This window comes from Sarcophilus harrisii, chromosome 1 (genome assembly GCF_902635505.1).
Source record: "Sarcophilus harrisii chromosome 1, mSarHar1.11, whole genome shotgun sequence".
NCBI lineage: Eukaryota > Metazoa > Chordata > Mammalia > Dasyuromorphia > Dasyuridae > Sarcophilus > Sarcophilus harrisii.
The window spans coordinates 29,473,192-29,493,984 of record NC_045426.1 but is presented as its reverse complement, the minus strand read 5'-3'; the positions used below and the strand labels follow the sequence as shown (position 1 = coordinate 29,493,984).

The window sequence follows — 20,793 nt, the reverse complement described above, 5'->3', positions numbered from 1 at the left end:
TAATAAAGATTAGATAATTGATTTGATTTTATCTTCACAGATTATAGACTTAAATTGATGAATTTAATCACTATGGCTTTTTATGGAAAAAAATTTGATTCTACCATAGTAGAGAAAACAGTCATTATAAACTCTGAAAATCATGTTTACCTTTGCTCAAATTGAACTTGTTTACATTTGTGATTACAGCTCATACTGTGGCATAATCCAGTTAATAGGACATAATAATTTACAGAAAAGCTTAATAGCACTTTTAGACCATTGTGAAAATATTGTATTTCTGGAGGAAGGTTTGATAATTCCTCTTAATGAATAGTATTTGATAGGCAAATTGTTATTCTGGTTTGTTTCTCTCCAGATAACCTTACATAGAACAGAGATGTAAGTTTCTATTTTTAATGTTTCATTACCATAGCAAAATGCATTTTCTTTCACTTTTTGGGGGCTAATTCCATCTCACTTGATCACATTTAGGCTGCAGATCAAATTAAGAAGCTGTATAATCTCTTCCTGAAAATTGATGCTACTCAGGTTGAAGTGAATCCCTTTGGTGAAACTCCAGAAGGACAAGGTAAAAAATCAAAGAAAACAAATGAATGCATTCAAATTCTTTATTTATGCAAACTATAAATTAAATTGCATGGAAGGCTGTAGCAACAGCTTTGCATTAATTTAATTTTGTAATTTAATTTCTGCCATAGTCACAAATACTCCCATGATGGAATTTAACATTTCAATACTTTGAGTTTGTTAGCATCCAACTACTAAGCATTGGATCAATTTCTTGAATTACTTTAAAACATCATCCTTTTCTCTCTTCCTCTAGACATTTGTTTGTTATGACATAAATGTAGTTGAGAACCAAGGGCTGTACTATAGATCTTGCCTATAAAACCTATTTTATTTTTTATTTGATTTTGGTGACTCTCTAATCTTCTCCAGGATGGAAATGCAGTGTTCACTCATGTGCCTAACTCCACTACTATAGTATGGGAAACTTGACCAGAGATCCTAAAATAGGTCATTTTCTTTCTTCTTAGACATTTCAATAGCTCCCAGTGCCTGAGGGAATCACCATATTGGTTCTAGACTTAGTGAAGATCTTGAATTGGTTTAACCCATGTCATTTCAGAATTTGTATTTCCTAGAAGTATCAAAAAGAGAGCACAAAGAGGCAAGCTATAGGATTCACACTAACACAAAGGAACCTAAAATTCAAGTCATCCTGAAAAAACACTCTTAAATGACCTTAGTCAAGATTTTGTCTTACATTCTCTGTGTCATCAAAGGTGACACCTCCAGGGACTAAGAGATTAGCCAGTGTATTTTCTTAATGTAATCATAGAGAATGACTTGGAAAATATACTTTTAAAGTAATATAGTCTAACTTTTTATTGCACAAAGAAGTAAGTCAGGACCAAAAGAAGTTAAGTGAATTTCTACAAGTCCCATAAGGCATAAATGTGAACACTTGGGATTCACTTTCAGATAGAATGCTTCCACATTCCAGTGCTTAGATGCCTTGCTTAATTCTTGATATTTCTTAAATACTTAACATAATGTTTGGCAATGAATAGTTATTATTTGTAATGTCACCTCATTCTAACATATAACAAAATGTCTGGGTCAATTGGCAAAGACTGGCTATTATGCAGAAGTGCTGAGCTAGAGAGAGTCTTGGTAGTGTGGATAAATAGGAAAATCTAACTCTCCATCACCTCAATGAATAATAATAAAAATGAAATACTATAATAATAATGTCAAAACAAGAGAAGAAAAGTTCCCCAAAAAATTAAGGAAAGTAAAAAAAAAAACCTATTCTAGTTATAAATTCCTCTGAAAATCAGAGATGTCAAAGAAATGAGTAAACAAAAAAGAAGTTTCAATACAATGAAGGTTTATGGAATAAAAGAAAGTAAGAAACCAAGAGGGAAAGGAATAAAACTTCAAAAACAACAACTGGGCCACCAGAAGGAAAAATACAGTTAGAGCAAGACCACACAGAGTGCTTCAGATACTCAGTAAGATCTATTTTAAAAAAGTTTATTTTGCCTCTACAATAAGAATGAGGTCTTTGAAAGAAAAATACAAAGATGAGTCAACGTCTCAAAAAAATCTTAAAGATAGTAAAGAATCTCTAAGAAGTGGAGAGCCATTTATGGAACACCTAAATTTCAAGGTTAGCAGAAAGATAATAGCAAAATAGGGCAAACACAAATAGCAAAATAAATATTTCAGACATCTAGAAACTAAAGTATTTAGATTTTAAATGGAAACCTATGAATCATAGTAATTTCTTTAAAATATAAACAAATAATGTTATCATATTCTTGGACATTCATAGCACTATTTCCTAGAATTATAGAAAAGAGAGAAGAAAGTGTCAATCTAGAGAACTCCCAGGACATCAAAACAGAGAAATCTAAAATTCAAGTCATCTGAAATACAATGACTAATTGTATAGCTTCATTGTCAAAGGGAAATTTTTGAAATTAGGGAAGAAGTAGTAATTTGATGATTAGTATAAGCAGTTATCTTACTGCTTAGTTATTATAGTCCAAATAATAAATAGTCCCAAAATGGATTTTTTCATCCATTTGAATCAAAAATGTCAGTTCAAATTGTGTGATAACTCAGTAAGGTTATGAAAACAGAAACTGGACACATAGACATATATATATATATATATATATATATATACATATATACAAATATATACCCACATATGTATATGCATATACATTATTTATGTATGTATGTGTATATCTGTTGTATATATGTGTGTAAGAGATATTTATATTTCTATAATATTTAAAAGCAAGTGACAAATAAAAAGCTATATTATAAAAATAGCAAGGGGCAATAGTTTTCATTCCAAAGTTTTCTTGTCTGTAAAACTGAGCAAACTTTACCGTGATAAAAAGTGGTTCTTCAACGATACCATGAAGTTTTTTTTTTGCCTTTCCTGCTAAAAAGATATAGGTACGATCTTTGACATACAAATAGAGAAAATAAGAAAAGTTTGAAATCAGTCTTGTTGCCATATGCATATTTAAAAAATGAAAATAAAATCAATTTTTAATATATATCTATGGCATGATCAGTGCAGAGGATGAATTTTTGAATTTTCTGAACCTGAAACAAACAAAAAAATATGATGCTAAGAAACCACTTAATGGAGGAATCTGGAAGAGTGGCTATGCCAAAACTTAGATATTCAGGTGATATTTGGATAACAAATGTGTCAAGTATGGAGTTAATTCAATTACATTCAGCAAAAGAATGTTGAATTATGCATTGTTAATGGAAAACTGGAGATTCACAGATGAATAAACACAGTACTTCCACTAAAGAAACAAGGATTTGAAGGGAGAGAAATGTCCAGATAACTACAAAATTAATTATAATGTCATTAATAAATGGGAAAGGTACAAAATACTATGATAGCTAAGGACGATGAGATTCCTGATATGGAAAATAAGATGTGTTTCATGAAGGAGGTAGTATGTGAGGAAGATATTGAAGAATGTGTAGGGTTATAATAGTTAGAGCTGGGAAGAGGAGAACATGAGAATAGAAGATGACATAAGTAAAGGCAAAGAGATTGGAATGTATAATATAGCTCTCTATAACAGAACATATATGAAGTGGGGAGTAACATGAGAAATGATTTCTGGAACATAGAATTTGGAAGGTTTTGAATCCAGTTAAAAATCTGAGTTAATGAAATTCATGTTTAGAAAAGTCTGCAAATAATAGTTTTTGCATTTTTTTTTTGTTTAGGAAAGTGTCTATAAAACCTTTCACCTAAGACATCATGAACTATCCCTCTTCCTTTCATAAACATCATTCAAAAGATTTATCATTTGTAACAATTCCTGTGCTTGTGATGGTTCTGGGGAAGTGAATTCCCTTGACAGTAAAAACCAGTAACATTTAGTTTTGATTTTTTGTTTAATTTGGGTAAATAGGCATCATTTGAATGTTAATTAAATGTAAACAAAATAGGAGAGAAGTTAAATATTACTATTTAGATAAATCTTTGTATATACATGACAAACCTCATTTAAAAGAATCAAATCATTGCTGTTAACAATTAATAAATCATATGTACTTTTTTTTTTAACCCCAGGGTTGGAAATTCTGTATCAAAGAGAATTTATGTATATTTCCTGTTTCACTCTTCTTTCCCAAATAGATTGTAAGCACCTGATGGAAGGACCTATAAATGATTCATCAAACATTTGTTACTTGATTTGTTGAATTTGAAATTGTTGAATTGGATAAAGTCCTGATTTCCCCATTGTTGCGGCTTAGGTGATATCCTTCTTCCAAGTTCCCTATTTTGCACATATCTCATGAGAAGCACTATGGCCTAGTGGATAGAGATGTGGCCTCAGTTGGTTCAATATTAGGAAAACTATTAGCATAATTGAATATATCAATAATCAAAATAATAAAAATAACATCATAATCTCAATAGATGCAGAAAAAGCATTTAACAAAATCCAACACCGATTCCTATTAAAAACACTAGAGAACATAGAAATAAATGGATTTTTTACTTAAAATGATCAATAGCATCTATTTAAAACCATCACCAAGTATCATATATAATGGGGAATAAAGCAGAACTATTCTCAGTAAGATAAGGGATGAAACAAGGTTGCCCACTATCATTCTTAATATTCAATACTGTATTAGAAATGTTTCTAACATTTCTAATGTGTAATGTGTAACATTCACAACTTTAGCAAAGTTGCAGAAAATAAATAAATCCACATAAATTATCAGCATTTTATATGTTACCAGTAGCAAAAGATACAAAGAGAAATTCCATTTAAAATAACTGTAGAATTCAGGGGTCCTCAAACTATGGCCCACAGGCCAGATGCAGCAGCTGAGGACATTTATCCCCCTCACCCAGGGCTATGAAGTTTCATTATAAAGGTTTTTTTTTGTTTTGTTTTTACTATAGTCCGGCCCTCCAACAGTCTGAGGGGCAGTGAACTGGCCCCCTATTTAAAAAGTTTGAGGACCCCTGTGATTATATGAAATATGTGGAACATCTATCTGCCAAGGTAAAGTCAGGAACTATATGAACATATTACAAAACGCTTTCCACACAAATAAAGTCAGATCTAATCATAGGTAGGCAAGCTAATATAATAAGAATGACAATACTACCTAAATTAATCTACTTATTCACTGTCACTAATGTGTCACCAGTATCAACAAACAAACTTCCAAGAAACTATTTTATAGAGCTAGAAAAAAATAACAAAGTTCATCCAGAATTACAAAAGGTCAAAAATTTCAGGGGAACAAATTTTTAAAAGTGTAAATGAAGGTGGCTTAGCTGCACTAGACCTAAAACCATATTGTAAAACAATGGTCAAGAAAATCATTTGATATTGGCTAAGTAGTCAATCAGTGGAATAGGTTAGGTTCACAAAACACAATAGTAAATGATTATAGTAATCTAGTGTTTGATAGACCCAAAGACTCCAGCTTCAGGGAAAAGAACTCACTACTTGATGAAAACTGTTGTGGAAATGGGAAATAAGTATGTCAGAAACTAGGTATTGACCCCCACACACCCTTTATTGTCAAAATGGTATTCTGGTTTAGACATAGAGTTATATATTATAGGGGCAGTTATGTTGTGCAGTTGATAGAGCACCAGCCCTGAAGTCAGGAGAACCTGAGTTCAAATCTGATTTCAAACACTTAACACTTCCTAGCTGTGTGACCCTGGGCAAGACACTTAACCATAATTGCCTCAGTAGGAAAAAAAAGAGTGATATTATAAGCAAATTAGAAGAATAAAGTATAGTTTACCTCTCAGATCTGTGAAGGAAGGCATTTGTGGCCAAAGAAGAACTAGAGTACATTGTGGAATGCAAAATGGATAATTTTGATTATAGTAAGTCAAAAAGTTTTTGTACAAACAAAACCAATGATGAGAAGGGAAAAATTTTTATATCCAACACTTCTGATAAAGATCTCATTTATAAAATATAGAGATAATTGACTCAAATTTATAAGAATTCGAGCCACTCTCTAATCAATAAATGGTCAAAGGATATGAACAGAGAGTTTTCCAATAAAGAAATTAAAGCCATTTCTAGTTTTATGAAATAATGCTTTAAATCACTATTTATCAAATAAATGCAAATTAAGACAACTGTAATAATACTACATGCCTCTTAAATTGGCTAAGATGAGAGGAAAAGATAATGATAAATATTGGAGGGGATGTGGGAACACTTGAACACCAATACATTGTTGGTAGAATTCTGAATAGATCCAGTCATTCTGGAGAGCAATTTGGAACTATGCTCAGAAAATTTTCAAATTGTGCATACCCTTTGATCTAGCAGTGTCTCTACTCGGCCTGTAGTCCCATGAAATGATAAAAAAGCGATAGGACCCACATGTGCCAAAATGTTTGTGGCAGCCCTTTTTGTAGTGGCAAGGCACTGGAAACTGAGTGGATGCCCATCAGTTGGAGAATGGCTGAATAAATTATGGTATATGCATGTTATGGAATATTATCATCCTATAAGAAATGATCATCAGGATGATTTCAGAGAGGCCGGGAGAGACTTACATTAACTGATACTAAGTGTAGTAGAACCAGGAGAACATTGTACACAGCAATAACAATATCATACAATGATCAATTCTGACAAATGTGTCTCTTTTCAACTGCGAGGTGATTCAGGCCAATTCCAATGGTCTTGTGATGGGGGACTGAATGTAGATCACAACATAGTATTTTCACTTTTCTGTTATTATTTACTTGCATTTTGTTTTCTTTCTCAATTTTTTTTCCTTTTTGATCTGATTTTTCTTGTGCAACATGGTAATTGTGGAAATATGTATAAAAGAATTACACATATTTAACATAAATTGGATTACTTGTCTCTAGGGGAGAGGCTTGGGGGAAGGGAGGGGAAAATGGATATAAGATTTTGCAAAGATGAATATTGAAAATTATTTTGCATATACTTTGAAAATAAAAATCTTTAGTGAAAAACTATAGAGAGATAGACACTCAGAGACAGAGAGAAGGAGGAAGGGAGGGAGAAAAGTGACCTCAGCATCAGTGCTACTGGTTTCAAATCCCATATCTGACACCTACTGGCTCTATGATCTTGGAAACTTACTTAGGATTTTAAGTGCTCTAAAAAACTCTCTAAGACTTAATGGCAGAGAAGTTGCTGTAGTTGGTAGAGGGGATTTCTCTCTAGGAATTCCCTATGCTAATGAACTTAAAGTTACAAACTCTATTCCTATAGATTTTATATTTCCTTATCTTTGTACATTTTATTTCTCTCCAGACAGATGTAAGCAACTTGAAGACATGGACTGCTTTGTCTTTGTCTTGCCTTTCTAGCACTTAGCTATATGCTTGGCATATAAGAGATGATGAATGAATATTTGTTTAATTGAATTAAAAATATGATGCTCTTTATTCATATCCTTAACAATTCAACAAATGACATCCTCAGAAAATAAACAGTGAAAAAAGCAAAACTTCCAATATCTGCATTAACATTCTACTAATTTACCATTTTAATATATTAAAAGCAAATTTTTTGGCCCTATCATGAATGGGTTAGGGCATAATATATCAAAAGACAACTCTAGTGTGATTTTTTAAAATAAAATTATCTACAGTTATTAATTTGTTCATTGTACCATAAAAGTCCAGCTACTGAATTATAATCACAATTAAATGAATGTGTTGGTTTATAACTCTAATGAACAATAGTGAAGTTAAACCAAATTAGGAAAGAACTGATTAATTACTGAATGTATAAATTTGTCATCATCTTCAGGACACTAACCACTCTCAAGGGATTTTTTTCATTTTACTTAGTAACTGCAACAAGGATTCATTTCAACTTAGCAAAGTGAACAGCACCAATTGATAATTTTAGTTTGCCAATGAGTGTTTCCACTCATATCAGTAATTAGAAAGCACATGACGTTGGCAGCTCATCTTTGAGCTTGTTGGTTTGGGAATCAATTTGTAAGTAAGAATTATTGAAGATATTAGGATCCTCTCAGACCTTTTCTATCCATGTCCCTTCCACTACCCCCAATCCATCAGCACCAGAAAAAACTGCTTTGGCATCAAACCCATTTGAAGGAAAGTTTGAATTGATTCTTTTTTCGAATCATAGACATTCTGATTTGGAAGTTATCTAAGGGGTCATTTTACTCAGCCCCCTGCTTTGTATGTGAATTATTTTGTCGAAAAATTATAATTCATCAAAAATCACTGAGCAATTTTTAAACTATTCCAATCCTTGACAACTCCTGTAGCGTATCTCCCCACATCAACACCCCTCTGTTCCAGTTAGTTATTTAGGTAATACAAATATTGAATTATCAGTGTAGCTGAATGTGTTAGGACTGGCAGCACAATATATTTAAAAAACAGTCCTGAGGATGGCATCAGTCTGTCTCTGATGCTGATGACCTGTATCATCTTGGAAAAGTGATTTCAGCTCTTTCATCTCCGAATCCTCATCTTCAAAATAGGAGGGATGATGGTGCTAAGGACTGTTTTAGCTTTAGGTAGAGCATCTTCTGAATGGCTAGGCTACCAGGCCACTTGCCTAGCTGAAGGTAATGTTTCTGGTACATGGGGAGAGAGCCTTACATCATTTTACTATCATTCATCTGTGTTGATCTTGACTACTCACTTCCTGTCTCTAACATCCTTATCTATAAACAAGTCACAAAAATTGAAATGATAATGAGAGCTGTCATTTATATAGGGCTTATAGCTACAAAACTTATCATACACATGCTCTCCTGAGATCTCTCCAATACCCCATTAGGCAGCTCATGATCATAGAACTAGAAGAATATCTCTAGTCCAATCACATTTCACAGAGAAGGAAATTCAGAATCAGGAATGGGAATGAGTGGCCCAAGATAACTCAAATAAATATCAAAAAAGGATTTGTATACAGGTTCCCTGGACCCAGAGCCAGTGTTTAATACAGGTCCTTATATTTTGTTTGACTTAAGTTACCAAATGGGGCAGTAGATAAGGGGCTGGACTTGGTATCAATAAGAACTGAGTTCAAATCTACCTTCAGAAACTTATTAGCTATGTGACATTTAACAAGCCATTTAACTTCTGACTACATCATCTGTAAAATGAACATAATAAAAGTACCTCTTTTTATGGTTATTGTGAAGATAAAATGAGAATATTTGTTATGCAAAACTTTTAGCACTATATAAATGTTAGGCATTATGATCATTATTATAATGTCCTTTCCCATCCAGAACAAATGCTTACAAAAGGAATATTATAATCTAAAATACATATTAGTGTCTTGGGCAGCTAGAGAGTATAGTAACTAGACTGTTAGACATGGACTTACAAAGACCTTTGTACAAATCCAAGTTCAAATGTTTATTAGCTCTGCAACTCTGGGGAAATCATTTAGCCTCAGTTTCTTCAGATGTAAAATGGGAATGAGGAAAGTACCTACCTGGAAAGATTGTTGTGAGGATCAAATGAGAAAAACGTGTAAAGTGCTTAGCACAATTCCTAGAATGTAATAAGTGCTACATCAATGCTTATTACCTTCTCTCCATCTTCTATCATTTCTTTCAAAGTCTCTTGCTGGTGAGGAGATGACTCTGAGTTACAAAAGTTTATATAAATGTAAGCTCTGACCAACTCCCCCAACTCTCCCCTCCCTAAATCTGAGAACAAGTTTGAGGATATCCTGTGTCTATTAGCTGAAAAACAAACTAGTCCAGTTTGGCAAAATTTGTTGTTCATTCATTCATTCATTCATTCATTTGTTCACTCATACTTCTTTATTAATGGCATCTATTAAAAATCATCTACTAAAGCCTGGATGGGATATGATTTTCATCTGTGAAGGAATTTCATCTATAATGACATTCTAGTTTTAAAAACAGAAATCTTATAAAATATTGTAATCATTGAGAATAACTAAGAAAATTATGCTCTTCCACATTTGTTTTTGGATTATTTCTCAGTATTTCTGTGTCACACATTCTCAATAGAAAGAATGGGATTGAACTCATGAGTTCATCAATATAGGAACCTCTTAGTTAAGTCAGCAAGGATTTATTAAGCACCGACTATATGCTTGGCACATGGTTAAGGGTGAACGATACAAAGCAAAGTAAAAATAATCCCTCTCCTCAGGGAACTCCCAGTCTAATGGATATCTTGATGAGCTCTCCTTTACCAACATGGCTGTATTTTTACAGCAACTGAGACTTAGAGCTTTCCATGGGCCATGACACTTCAGGTGACATGGCCAGGATTCTACTGTTAATATGTGGAAGAGGTAGAGCTTGAGCCAAAGATCTTTCTGATTCTGATTTTCTGATTTTCCTAGGAGACTATGCTACTTCTCACAAGAAGTAGACCTCGTTATAAACTGGAACTTCAGAAGGGTAGCATGAATCTTGGATAGGACATGGCACAAGGCCTTTCTTGTTGCCACAAAATTTCTGGAATCTGGAGGGTGATATTGGATTCTATTTCATTTCTTTCTCTCTCAAGCCAGTGGTTTTCACAGCTCAGCTTTTTTTCCCCCTCAATATCTAAGGCTTCCTTCCTCAATGGGAACCCACACTCCTCCAATGTATTTAATAGCTAAGACCCAATTTCAAACAGTGGGCCTTTGGCCAAGATTCTTTGGAAAGCGAACCCTGGCTGATACAAAGTTAATCAGCAAATCAGTTTCGGCTCCTAAGATTCATTTCTCTAAATAACTGCACTGTTGCATGATGTTTGCGGGAAGCCATGTTTTTGGTGGGCGTATGGGTTGTTTTTTTTTCTTCTTACGTAAAAACCAAATTTCCAAGAATATTTTCAGCTCCCTCCTGGGTCTATCTATTTTCACATCTACTAAGAGAATATTCAGAAAATTACACAAATACTGGAACAGTGGCACTGGAAGGAGGAAAAGAAGAGGGAAAAATTAATTTGAAAGTGTCCAGATTTCATTTTTTTGGCAGTGTACTTTTGAATAGCATATTATAATTATTTATCACAAATCAAATGCAGTACACAGCTTGAATTTTTTAAGCCAATTATGACAGGTCGGCATCATTGTGATTTTTTTTAATGTTTCATCTTTGCATTAGCTTCTCTATTTAAATGTACTCTTCCTTAGCTTAATTCTGAAGCACATTATTCAATTAAGCCTTGCAGGTCAAAGGCCCCTAGTTGTCACTCATGTTCTCTATCGAGGCAGTTGAATTAGCACACCACTCACAAAAAACTAAAAAACACCCCGTGAACATAAGTACCAAGGCTTTCTTTGATATTTGTTCAGAAGGAAAATTCATTTGTACAATCTATCAAGCATGTAACAATAGGCTTTTGATGGTGAAAATTGTTTTATAAATATTAATGGGTGTTTTTTTCCCTGATACTTTGTACTAAGCATGGCCTTTGCAAAAGATGAATTTTCTGTAAAACTAAGATTTCATTAATATGAAAGTGAAAATTCACATGTCTGAGCTGAGCGCCATACCTCCAAATGAATTCTATGACAATGGTTGGTTTTCTTATTAAATGAGAAAGCTTGAATGATGGAATATATTTGATTGATGTGTTGTTTGGGTGATGAGGCAGGTCCTAATTTGGTATCCTATTTGGGGTTTTGTTGGCAAAGATCCAAGAGTGGTTTGCCATTTCCTTCTCTGGCTCATTTTACAGATGTGGAAACGGAGGCAACCAAAGTGAAATAACTTACCTAGAGTCATGTATTTATTAAGTGTCTAAGGCAAGATTTGAACTCAGCTCTCCTTGACTACAGGGTCAACAATCTAATTATTGCTAAACTTGTTCACCAGAAGATCATAGATTTATAGTCAGAAGGAAACCTAGACTTCATAGAGTTCTAAACTCGCATGTTTTGAACTAAAGTGTGACTTCAGATCTAACACTTCATTGATTATTCTGGGATAACACTTGCCTTAACAGAGGAATAGATGAATTACCTTGCAGCTTTTTTCTTGCATTTTTTCTATAATACCATTCCTGATATTGAAATCTTCCTTATAACAAAGAAAAATTTCTGTGCAAAATTTCTTGATGTACTTAAACTAATTATGAATTCCACTTTCCACACCCAGAGATACCTTCATATTGTCATTAAAGGATGCTTCATACAAAATGAATTGATACATTTTCTAAATTGTATTTTTTAACCAGAATGTTTGAAGAATGTTCAACTTGTCTTAAAAGCAAAGGATCACAGCAATATGACACAATAAATGTGTTTTATCCATTTATTGGGAGGAAGTTAAATACTTTTTTGAGCTGCATTAACTTTTTTCAGGCCAATAGAGTATATATTTCTGGAAACTTTGCTTTGTTCACCTTGCTAAAATGGCACGGGTAGATGTCAGGAGTTTCAATCTCTAGTGACTGAGCAGTTTATTTTCTTTTTATTCTAGTGTCATGAAAATCTGAGTTCAAATATGGCCTCAGGCTGGATTTGTGACCCTGGAAAAGTCACTTAATTTCTTCCTGCTTCATTTTCTCAATTGGAAGGATGGGGATAGTAGTAGTTCTTAGTTCCTGTGGTTGCTGTGAAGATAGACTGGTATATTTGTAAATTGCAAAATAATAACTAGCTATTATGATTATTATTATTACTATATAAAACTAGAGGTAGATAACTGTCCAAATGATGTGATTTGCAGCTATGAATGTCTGCTATGCTCAGCATGCAATGATCCATAAATATTCTGAAAAATTTATGATGAAAAATCCTATTCAGAGAAAGAACTAATTCTATCCAAATGCAGAATGAAGATTATTATCTCTCTCCCTTCCCCCCCCCCTCAGGATTTTTTGGGGGGAGGGTTTCTTTCACAACATGACTTTCATGGAAATATTTTGCATAACTTCACATGTGCTTTCTTAATGGGGGATAGAGGTGGGAATAGGGGAGAGAATCTGGAACTCAAGGTTTTAAAAACAAATTTAAAATATTGTTTTAAATGTAACTATTAAATACTTATTTTTTTTTAAATGATGTGATTTGAAGGAAATTTAAGTATCTCTCCCCCTTGCCCAAATATAATTCTCCCATCACCCTGCCACTATGGGATAAGTTAGTAGTTTTTTTAGCTTAACCTAATCATCATTCACTCAGCAAGCAACCATTAAGTTCCTACCATACGCCAAGCACTGTGGAGCTAAGCCTACAGAGATAAAATCAAAACATTTCCTGCTCTTTACGAAGCATGCATTCTCTTGAGGTGGGTGCTTGCTAGTAGTTTAAGAGGGTTCTATAAAAAAAAATAAATAAAGGCATAGTCCCTACCCTTAAGTGATTTAAGGGGAGACGAGGTGCTATTGAAAGCATTCTGGGCAATAGAAAGAGGGAAATTTAGGAGAATGATGTCTTTGGAGGAAGGATAATAATTGTCCTTTGTGACATGTTAGCTTTGAGATATCTGTAGATTTTTCAAGGCACGGGAGATTAAGGATTTGAGACAATAGTTGAGTGGACTAATCAGAGATGACTTCAGAGAGAAAGTAGAATTTCAGTTGGATTTGAACTGTTGTTAGCTTGGCAAAATCAAAAAGGACAATTAAAGAAGAGACCTGCTAAAAGAGGAAGACATAAATTGTATCAGAGAGATATTTTTCCTCACTCATCTGCAATAATTTTCTCAGTTTTCTTTGCAGGATTCTTCAATTTTCATAGTTAGAGATTCTGGGGGAAGAAAGTGAGATCTGGATTCAGAAAGATGGAGAGAATATAATAACCAGCCAACTTACATTGATTAAGTACTTAAAGCATGTCAAGTGTGCCTTGTATCCCAATACCTGGGTTCCAATCCTGCCTCTGTTGGTTGCTATCTGTGGGATTTGGGGCAAATCACTTAGCCTTTCTAGGTCTCAGTTTCTTCATCTGTGAAATGAAAAATTTAGAGTAGATGGTCTTCTCAATCTTTTTTGCAATTCTCAGTCTGTGATTACAATTGATAAATGTATGTAAGGAACATTTAGTCAGTTTCATGCAAACAACCTATCCAAAATTTAGTCATAAAAATTTAATTATGCAGAAGTAGATTCTTTCCCCTTTTCCCTTTCCACAAAGACCATAGAGGATATTATGTTGAGATTCAGAGATTTTGTGGAGTCATGCTTCCTTAAAACAAGTGGGAAAGGACTAGAAATTATTTTACCTTGTAACTCCAATATCCTCAATTGTTTTGGTTAACAAATATGATTTTTTTCTTGGTGGTCACTCTTTCTTAATAATTGCAGTTCTACTTGAAAACACCCCAGAAGAACCCATTTTGAAAATCTGGTCTTGAAAACACTGAGCATTGGGTCTAGCTATGGAAATTTGCTTTTCACTCATTAATCATGAGCAATTTTAGGCAGCTGCTAATGACAGTTTTCTTGAAGGGCAAAAAGCAATCTTAACTTTTTTTTTTGATTTACTAGTTTATTGATTGGGACCAAAAATTCTTTGATTGGAAACTCATCAGTCAGGAAGTTAACTTCCATATTTACTTTGAACATGTGGGTTTTGGCTGTCTGGAATATGAGTAACTGAGGGGCTAAATTTACTAATAAGTTAATTAAACTATAATATATACCTAAAAAGAAGTTTCTTTTTTATTGATCATTATAATAGTAATTAACTACTGGGAAAATACTAGTATAACAAGAAGAATACTGGAAAATGCCTTTGGTAATGGCTAGAATTCACTATTAAGATTATAAAATGCTAGAAAGTAATTACTATTTTTTTCTGGTTATATTCACAATTGTGTGGGCTAGAAAGTTGGACATTTAATGGTAGGGTTTACAGACTACCACTATGAAATGTTTCCCCTTGTCAATCATTGCCACACTCAGTAATTTGTGATTTCTTTTATGTGAATGTATATGTATATGCATGTACATATATGTGTATAAACACTAAACATTCTTATATAATAACTTAATGTTATTATTCAAGGACTTGATGTTATTCTTCAAGGACTTTTTTTTTCATGAATATAGTATTGAATAGATTATATAAAAGAGTCAGTGGTCATGGGACCTTAGATTAAGAGTTATATGGGAGCTTAGCGATCAGAGATACATAAATGAAGAGCTAGAAGATACTCTGGTCCTTTTCTACCTTTCCAGTCTCTTTATTCCTTATGATTCTCTTTCATGAACTCTAGTTTCCAGTGACATTGGGATTCTTGCTATTTCTCAGTCAGAGCACTCCATCTTCTTACTCCAGACATTTTCATTGACTGCTCTCTATGCTGATAACACTATCCCTCCTTGTCTCTACTTCCTGATTTCTCTGGCATCCATGAATTTGCTGTTAAAATACCACCTTCTACAAAAAGCTTTGCCAGTCCTCTTTTATCTTAGTGCCTTCCCTCTGCAATTATCTCCAATTTATCCTGTCTTTATCTAGTTTGTACAAAATTGTTAGCCTGTGGTCTCCCCTATTAAACACCGAAGTTTTTGAGAGCAGGGACTGGATTTATTTGTTTTAGCCTACACCTAAACACCCACATAACCATCCACTCACACATGGGGGAATATATGGGCACATATTATTTAGATATTACATTTGAAATAGACATAGATTATATATGAGCATATATATATATATGTATATATGTGTGTGTATATATATATATATATATACATATATAAAATATGCTTTCATTGTATATAGGGGTGTTTCTATGTGTGTGTCTGTGTGTGTGTGTGTGTGTGTGTGTGTGTGTGTATGTGTTCTAAGTGTCCATCCCAGCACCCGTCACATAAGAGACTAAATAAAAACTTGATTTCATGTGATTCCTGAAGCTAGCTAATCTAATCTAATTAAATCCCTTCATTTCAAGACAAAACATCTATGGCACAGAAAAGTAAAAATATCTTGGTCAAAGCCATATGATGAGGTCAATTGCAATGCCAAGAGTAGAGCCTGGGTCCTTGGATTTCGCATATCATACTTTTTTTTTTACTTGGTTGTAAGCCAAGGTCTTTGGTGTCTTACAGGAGTCATTTGGTTTAGAAGAGGTTTCTTTTCTAGTTTCTAATTTCTCATTTTAAAAAAGGCTTGAATGACATTGATCAATGATTAATAAAATAAATCTCTGCTTACATAAATAGTATTATATTTGTATGCCTTTGCTCGGGCTTTTTGCTATCTGTATTGCATCCTGTTCCACCCATCCCCTACCCTGTCCCCCATCTAATTTGGGGGAATTTGCAATATCTGTTAATACACAGACCAGAGACCACATCTTCCCCTAGAACTTTCCTTATTCCCTCTTAAAATTACTTTTATCACTTTGTAGACATTTTATGTTTATTTATATGTGTAAATATTGTATCCCTCTGATAGCTTATAAACTCCTTGAGAGCAAGATATGCTTTTTTCCCTTTCTTTTTCTAGCATCTGAAACATCAGGCACTTAATAAATATTGGTCCAATTAAAAATAAAAAAAAATAGTTATGATTGTAACATGTAGTAATATTAAATTTTAACTTTCAAAAGAAGTCAGCATAAAATGGAAGCCTTTGAAACCTCTCTTCACTTGTAACTATGGAAGATATTTAAACCTTCTCATTGGCTTATGTTTTATTTTTAAGGAATATGAACTATTGAAATATGTTTTAACTTAAAGACACATGGTTCATACAAATGCAAGGTTTTCCCGAATATCCAGATCTCAAAGGTCAGAAGAATTAAACTTGTCTTTTTCAATACATTATTTATATCTATCAAGAGCAAAGGCACAGGCTCGCCCTTCTCTCTTATATCATGTTCTATGCCTACTCAAGAAAAATACTTAACTTACAGATGCTTGATGGATATTCATTATTCATTTTGTCTATTTTTTTCTGTAGTTGTGTGTTTTGATGCCAAGATAAACTTTGACGACAATGCAGAATTTAGACAAAAAGACATATTTGCCATGGATGACAAATCAGAAAATGAGCCCATTGAAAATGAAGCTGCCAAATATGACTTGAAGTACATTGGCCTGGATGGAAACATTGCCTGCTTTGGTAAGAAAACAAGGATCTTTATCAAGCATATTGCAAGACAGTTTCCAGTTGATTCATTGGCTTTATTTTGTGAAATGCATCTAAAAACTCAGCAAGCAGATGAGTTTTTATAGGTAATGATAATAATGATACTTGTGATAATCCATATTAACTAGAATATAACATCAATCCATAAACATTTTAAAACAACATTTTCAATATATGTTACCACATTAAACCTTTATAAAGACCTAGTTAAAAAAAATATCAAAACAATTTTGGGGTGGTGCAGTGAATAGAGATTCAGAAGCCCTGAAGTCAGAAGGACCTGAGTTCAAATCTGATCTCAGACACTTAACACTTCCTAGCTGTGTGACACTGGACAAGTCATTTAACCCCAATTGCCTCAGCAGAATAAATAAATAAGTAAAAAAGAAAAAAAGAAAACAATTTTAAAACAGAATGAAAGACACAAGCACCCTGCCATCCCATCTAATATAGAACTGATTTCAAGATAATTTCAATGAGATTACCTAAGTAGAACTTTGTTGTTCAGTCATTTTTAGTCTTATCATTGTATTTGTGACTCCATTTGGGCCTTACTTTTACTCTATATAGTAAGTATCTATACAGTATCTATATCAGTATATATCAGTATATTACTTACTTACTTTCATTTGCCAATTCCTTCTCTAACTCATTTTACAGATGAGGAAATACCATTAGACAGTGTTACCTGACTTGCTCAGGGTCACACAGCTAGTAAATGTCTGAGGTCAGCTTTGAACTCAGGAAGATGAATGTCTCTGATTCCAGGTTCAACATTCTATCCCCTCTGTCATCTAAATTATGAACTTACTTCCCAATAATTATGCTCAATTTTTAAAGCAGTAATTTTATTCACTTATGCATAAGACCACAAAATATTGAATACAGAAAAATAATAGATAATGGCATGTCCCAGGAACATTACTATCTGAATTTCATTGAAGTAGATGTGATGAATAAAACAATGAAAAACAATAATTATCATATGAATAACTTTCAAAGCACTTCATGCATGTATATATATATTTATATACATATATGTGTATATATATTTATATACATTACATATACACATACACACATTTATATATAAGTGTATATATATAATCCTTGATTATATATATATATATAAAATCCTTAGATATGTAAAAATGTATATATATATATATATATATATATATATATATAATCCTTGCAATTGCAAGGATTATATATATATATATATATATATATATATATATATATATATATAATCCTTGCAACAGTCCTTTGAGGCAAGTATAATGATATTAATTTACAGATAAGGAAACTGAGACAGAGAAATGACTTGCTCAGGGTTCACAGAACCATTAAGATCATTAAGTATCTAAGGCAGAATTTGAATCTGGATATCGTAGACTCTAAGTTACTTAACTCTCTGTACCAATACCACACACTGTCTCAATAAAGAACCTAAGATGTTGTCTAGAGTTTTCTCTGAAACATTCAGCATAATTGAAAATAATTTACTGGCTTAAAATTCCACTCATTATAATCTAACTTTAGTGTTCAAAAATTCAACTTGTTTTCCCTCACAAGCCAGAGTTATTAAGACAACAGTTGCTCTGGGACACAGGTTTAAAATGGTATTGTTTTCTGAATGAAAGTAAGTGAGGGCACATACTTTAATCATTACCCTAAACTTCTTTAGTTTCAGTGATAACAGAACAATAACATGTTTAATTTGCTATTCCATTTTATTAACAGAAAAAAATTATTTCATCATTTTCACCTGAATTTGTGGAAATAGCTTATTCAGCTGAGATAAGAAAGGGTGCGTGGAGACAAAAATCATTTCTGTAACTGTCCACTGATTATAGTGCTAAAATTTATACTCTAGATACTTAATTGCAAAAGACTCTAGATTCTAGTAGCATACATTCATTGCATTGGTTCTGAGGTCTTAATCTTAATGGAATTAACATTACAAAGATTTGTAGCTCATTAAATCAACAATATCATTATACCCAGAGCCTCTGAGATCTCATTCTCTTAGCTTGCCGCTCTCCACAATAGGAAATGAAATAGACTTCCATGTGAAACAGAAGGTCTTACTTCATGTAAGGGACAATAACTTTAATGTAGTAGATCCCTTGCATCTTTCTCAGAATGATAAACTGATGTACTCATGATATTTTAGCATTTAAAAGAATAAAAGGAACATGAATATTTTAGAATAAAGTCAAGAAAGCTTACTTAGAGTGACTGCAGGGATTTAAATGCTTTGAGTGAATTTGAAGCCTCCAAGTGTTGAAGTTAACATATTTCCTACTCTCTTGTAAGGGTACTTAAGCACTCACATGTTTAGCTGTGCCAAAGTTAATTAAATTAGTCACAGTTCAGAGTCTTCTATGAGGTATCAAGGGTCAGGAAAAAGTGCAGGATTCTTTATTTTGAGAGGCTCTCTTGCATAAAAGAGAATTTTTACTTTCAAATGTAAGGAAAAAGAATCACATATGACTAAGTCTGCAGGGTCAAAAGTGGGGAAAACTCAGTGATAAAATTTACCCAGGAGTCAGGTTGTCAGAATTCATAATAAACTTGGAATCACATAAAATCTGATTTTAAATATACTCAGCTATTCCTTAGCTTCATGACCTTGGACAGATCATTTGTCTTAGTCTCTCTTTCCTCATCTGTAAAATGGAGAGATTAACATTAACTTTAACAAGGTTGCTGAACCAAAAGTATTTTGCAAATCTTAAGGGGCCATAAAATGTGTGAGTTTCTATTATTTTTCCTAAACAAAGAAAAGGATATAAATTTTGGAATACTTTTCTTTTTTTAATTATGTAGGTTTTTATTTACAAGATATATGCATGGGTAATTTTTTAGCATTGACGATTGCAAAACCTTTTGTTTGGAATACTTTTATTTGGTTCTTTTATCACTTTTTTTTTTCCAAATTGGTTTTGCATCATTATTACTTCTTAATAGATCCTTCTTTTGCCCCTCTCTAGTAAGCTATCTCTTGTAACAAAACTCTCTATACAGATAAGAAAGAAAGAAAAAGAAAGAAAGAAAGAAAGAGAAAGAAACAAAGAAACAAAGAAAGGCAGGAAGGAAGGCAGGAAAGGCAGGAAGGCAGAGAAGGAAGGAAGGAAGGAAGGAAGGAAGGAAGGAAGGAAGGAAGGAAGGAAGGAAGGAAGGAAGGAAGGAAGGAAGGAAGGAAGGAAGGAAGGAAAAAAGAATGTTACAGTGGAAAACAGTTCAATAGTCAGCCACATCAACCTAGTGAGAGGCAGTATTTTATAGTGCATAACAGGAAGGATTTAAAATGTCCTGGATTTAAATTCTGACTCAAACCCTTAATAGCTGTGTAATGTTAGGCAATTCACTTAACCCTAATGAAGCTTAGTTTCTGCATCTGTAAAATGAGAGACAGGGTCATTTCAAAGGACTCTCATTTCCCCAAATCTAAGATTCTGTAATCCTAAATCTGATGGGACATTCCCAGTTCCACCCCCTTAGTCCTCCATCTTTATTTAAAAATGGAATGTTGAGTACATTTTTGCATCTCTTCTTTAGAGCATGTTTGGTGATAATAACTTTAATTCTATTAAAGACAATTTCTGTATGTCTTCATTGAGGAATAGTCATTAGACTGTGAGTTATTATTTCAGCTATTATATTTCAAAGAAAG

At 33.1% G+C, this 20,793-nt stretch overlaps 1 protein-coding gene across 1 annotated transcript in view; it reads left to right on the top strand.

Annotated features, from left to right (window-relative positions):
* Positions 1-20,793, top strand: part of SUCLG2 (succinate-CoA ligase GDP-forming subunit beta) — a 317,191-nt gene that overhangs the window by 159,581 nt on the left and 136,817 nt on the right. Inside the window, exons 7-8 of the mRNA XM_023498103.2 lie at positions 475-571; positions 16,923-17,084. Coding sequence (XP_023353871.1) covers positions 475-571; positions 16,923-17,084 — 259 coding nt within the window. The remainder of the gene's footprint in view (positions 1-474; positions 572-16,922; positions 17,085-20,793) is intronic.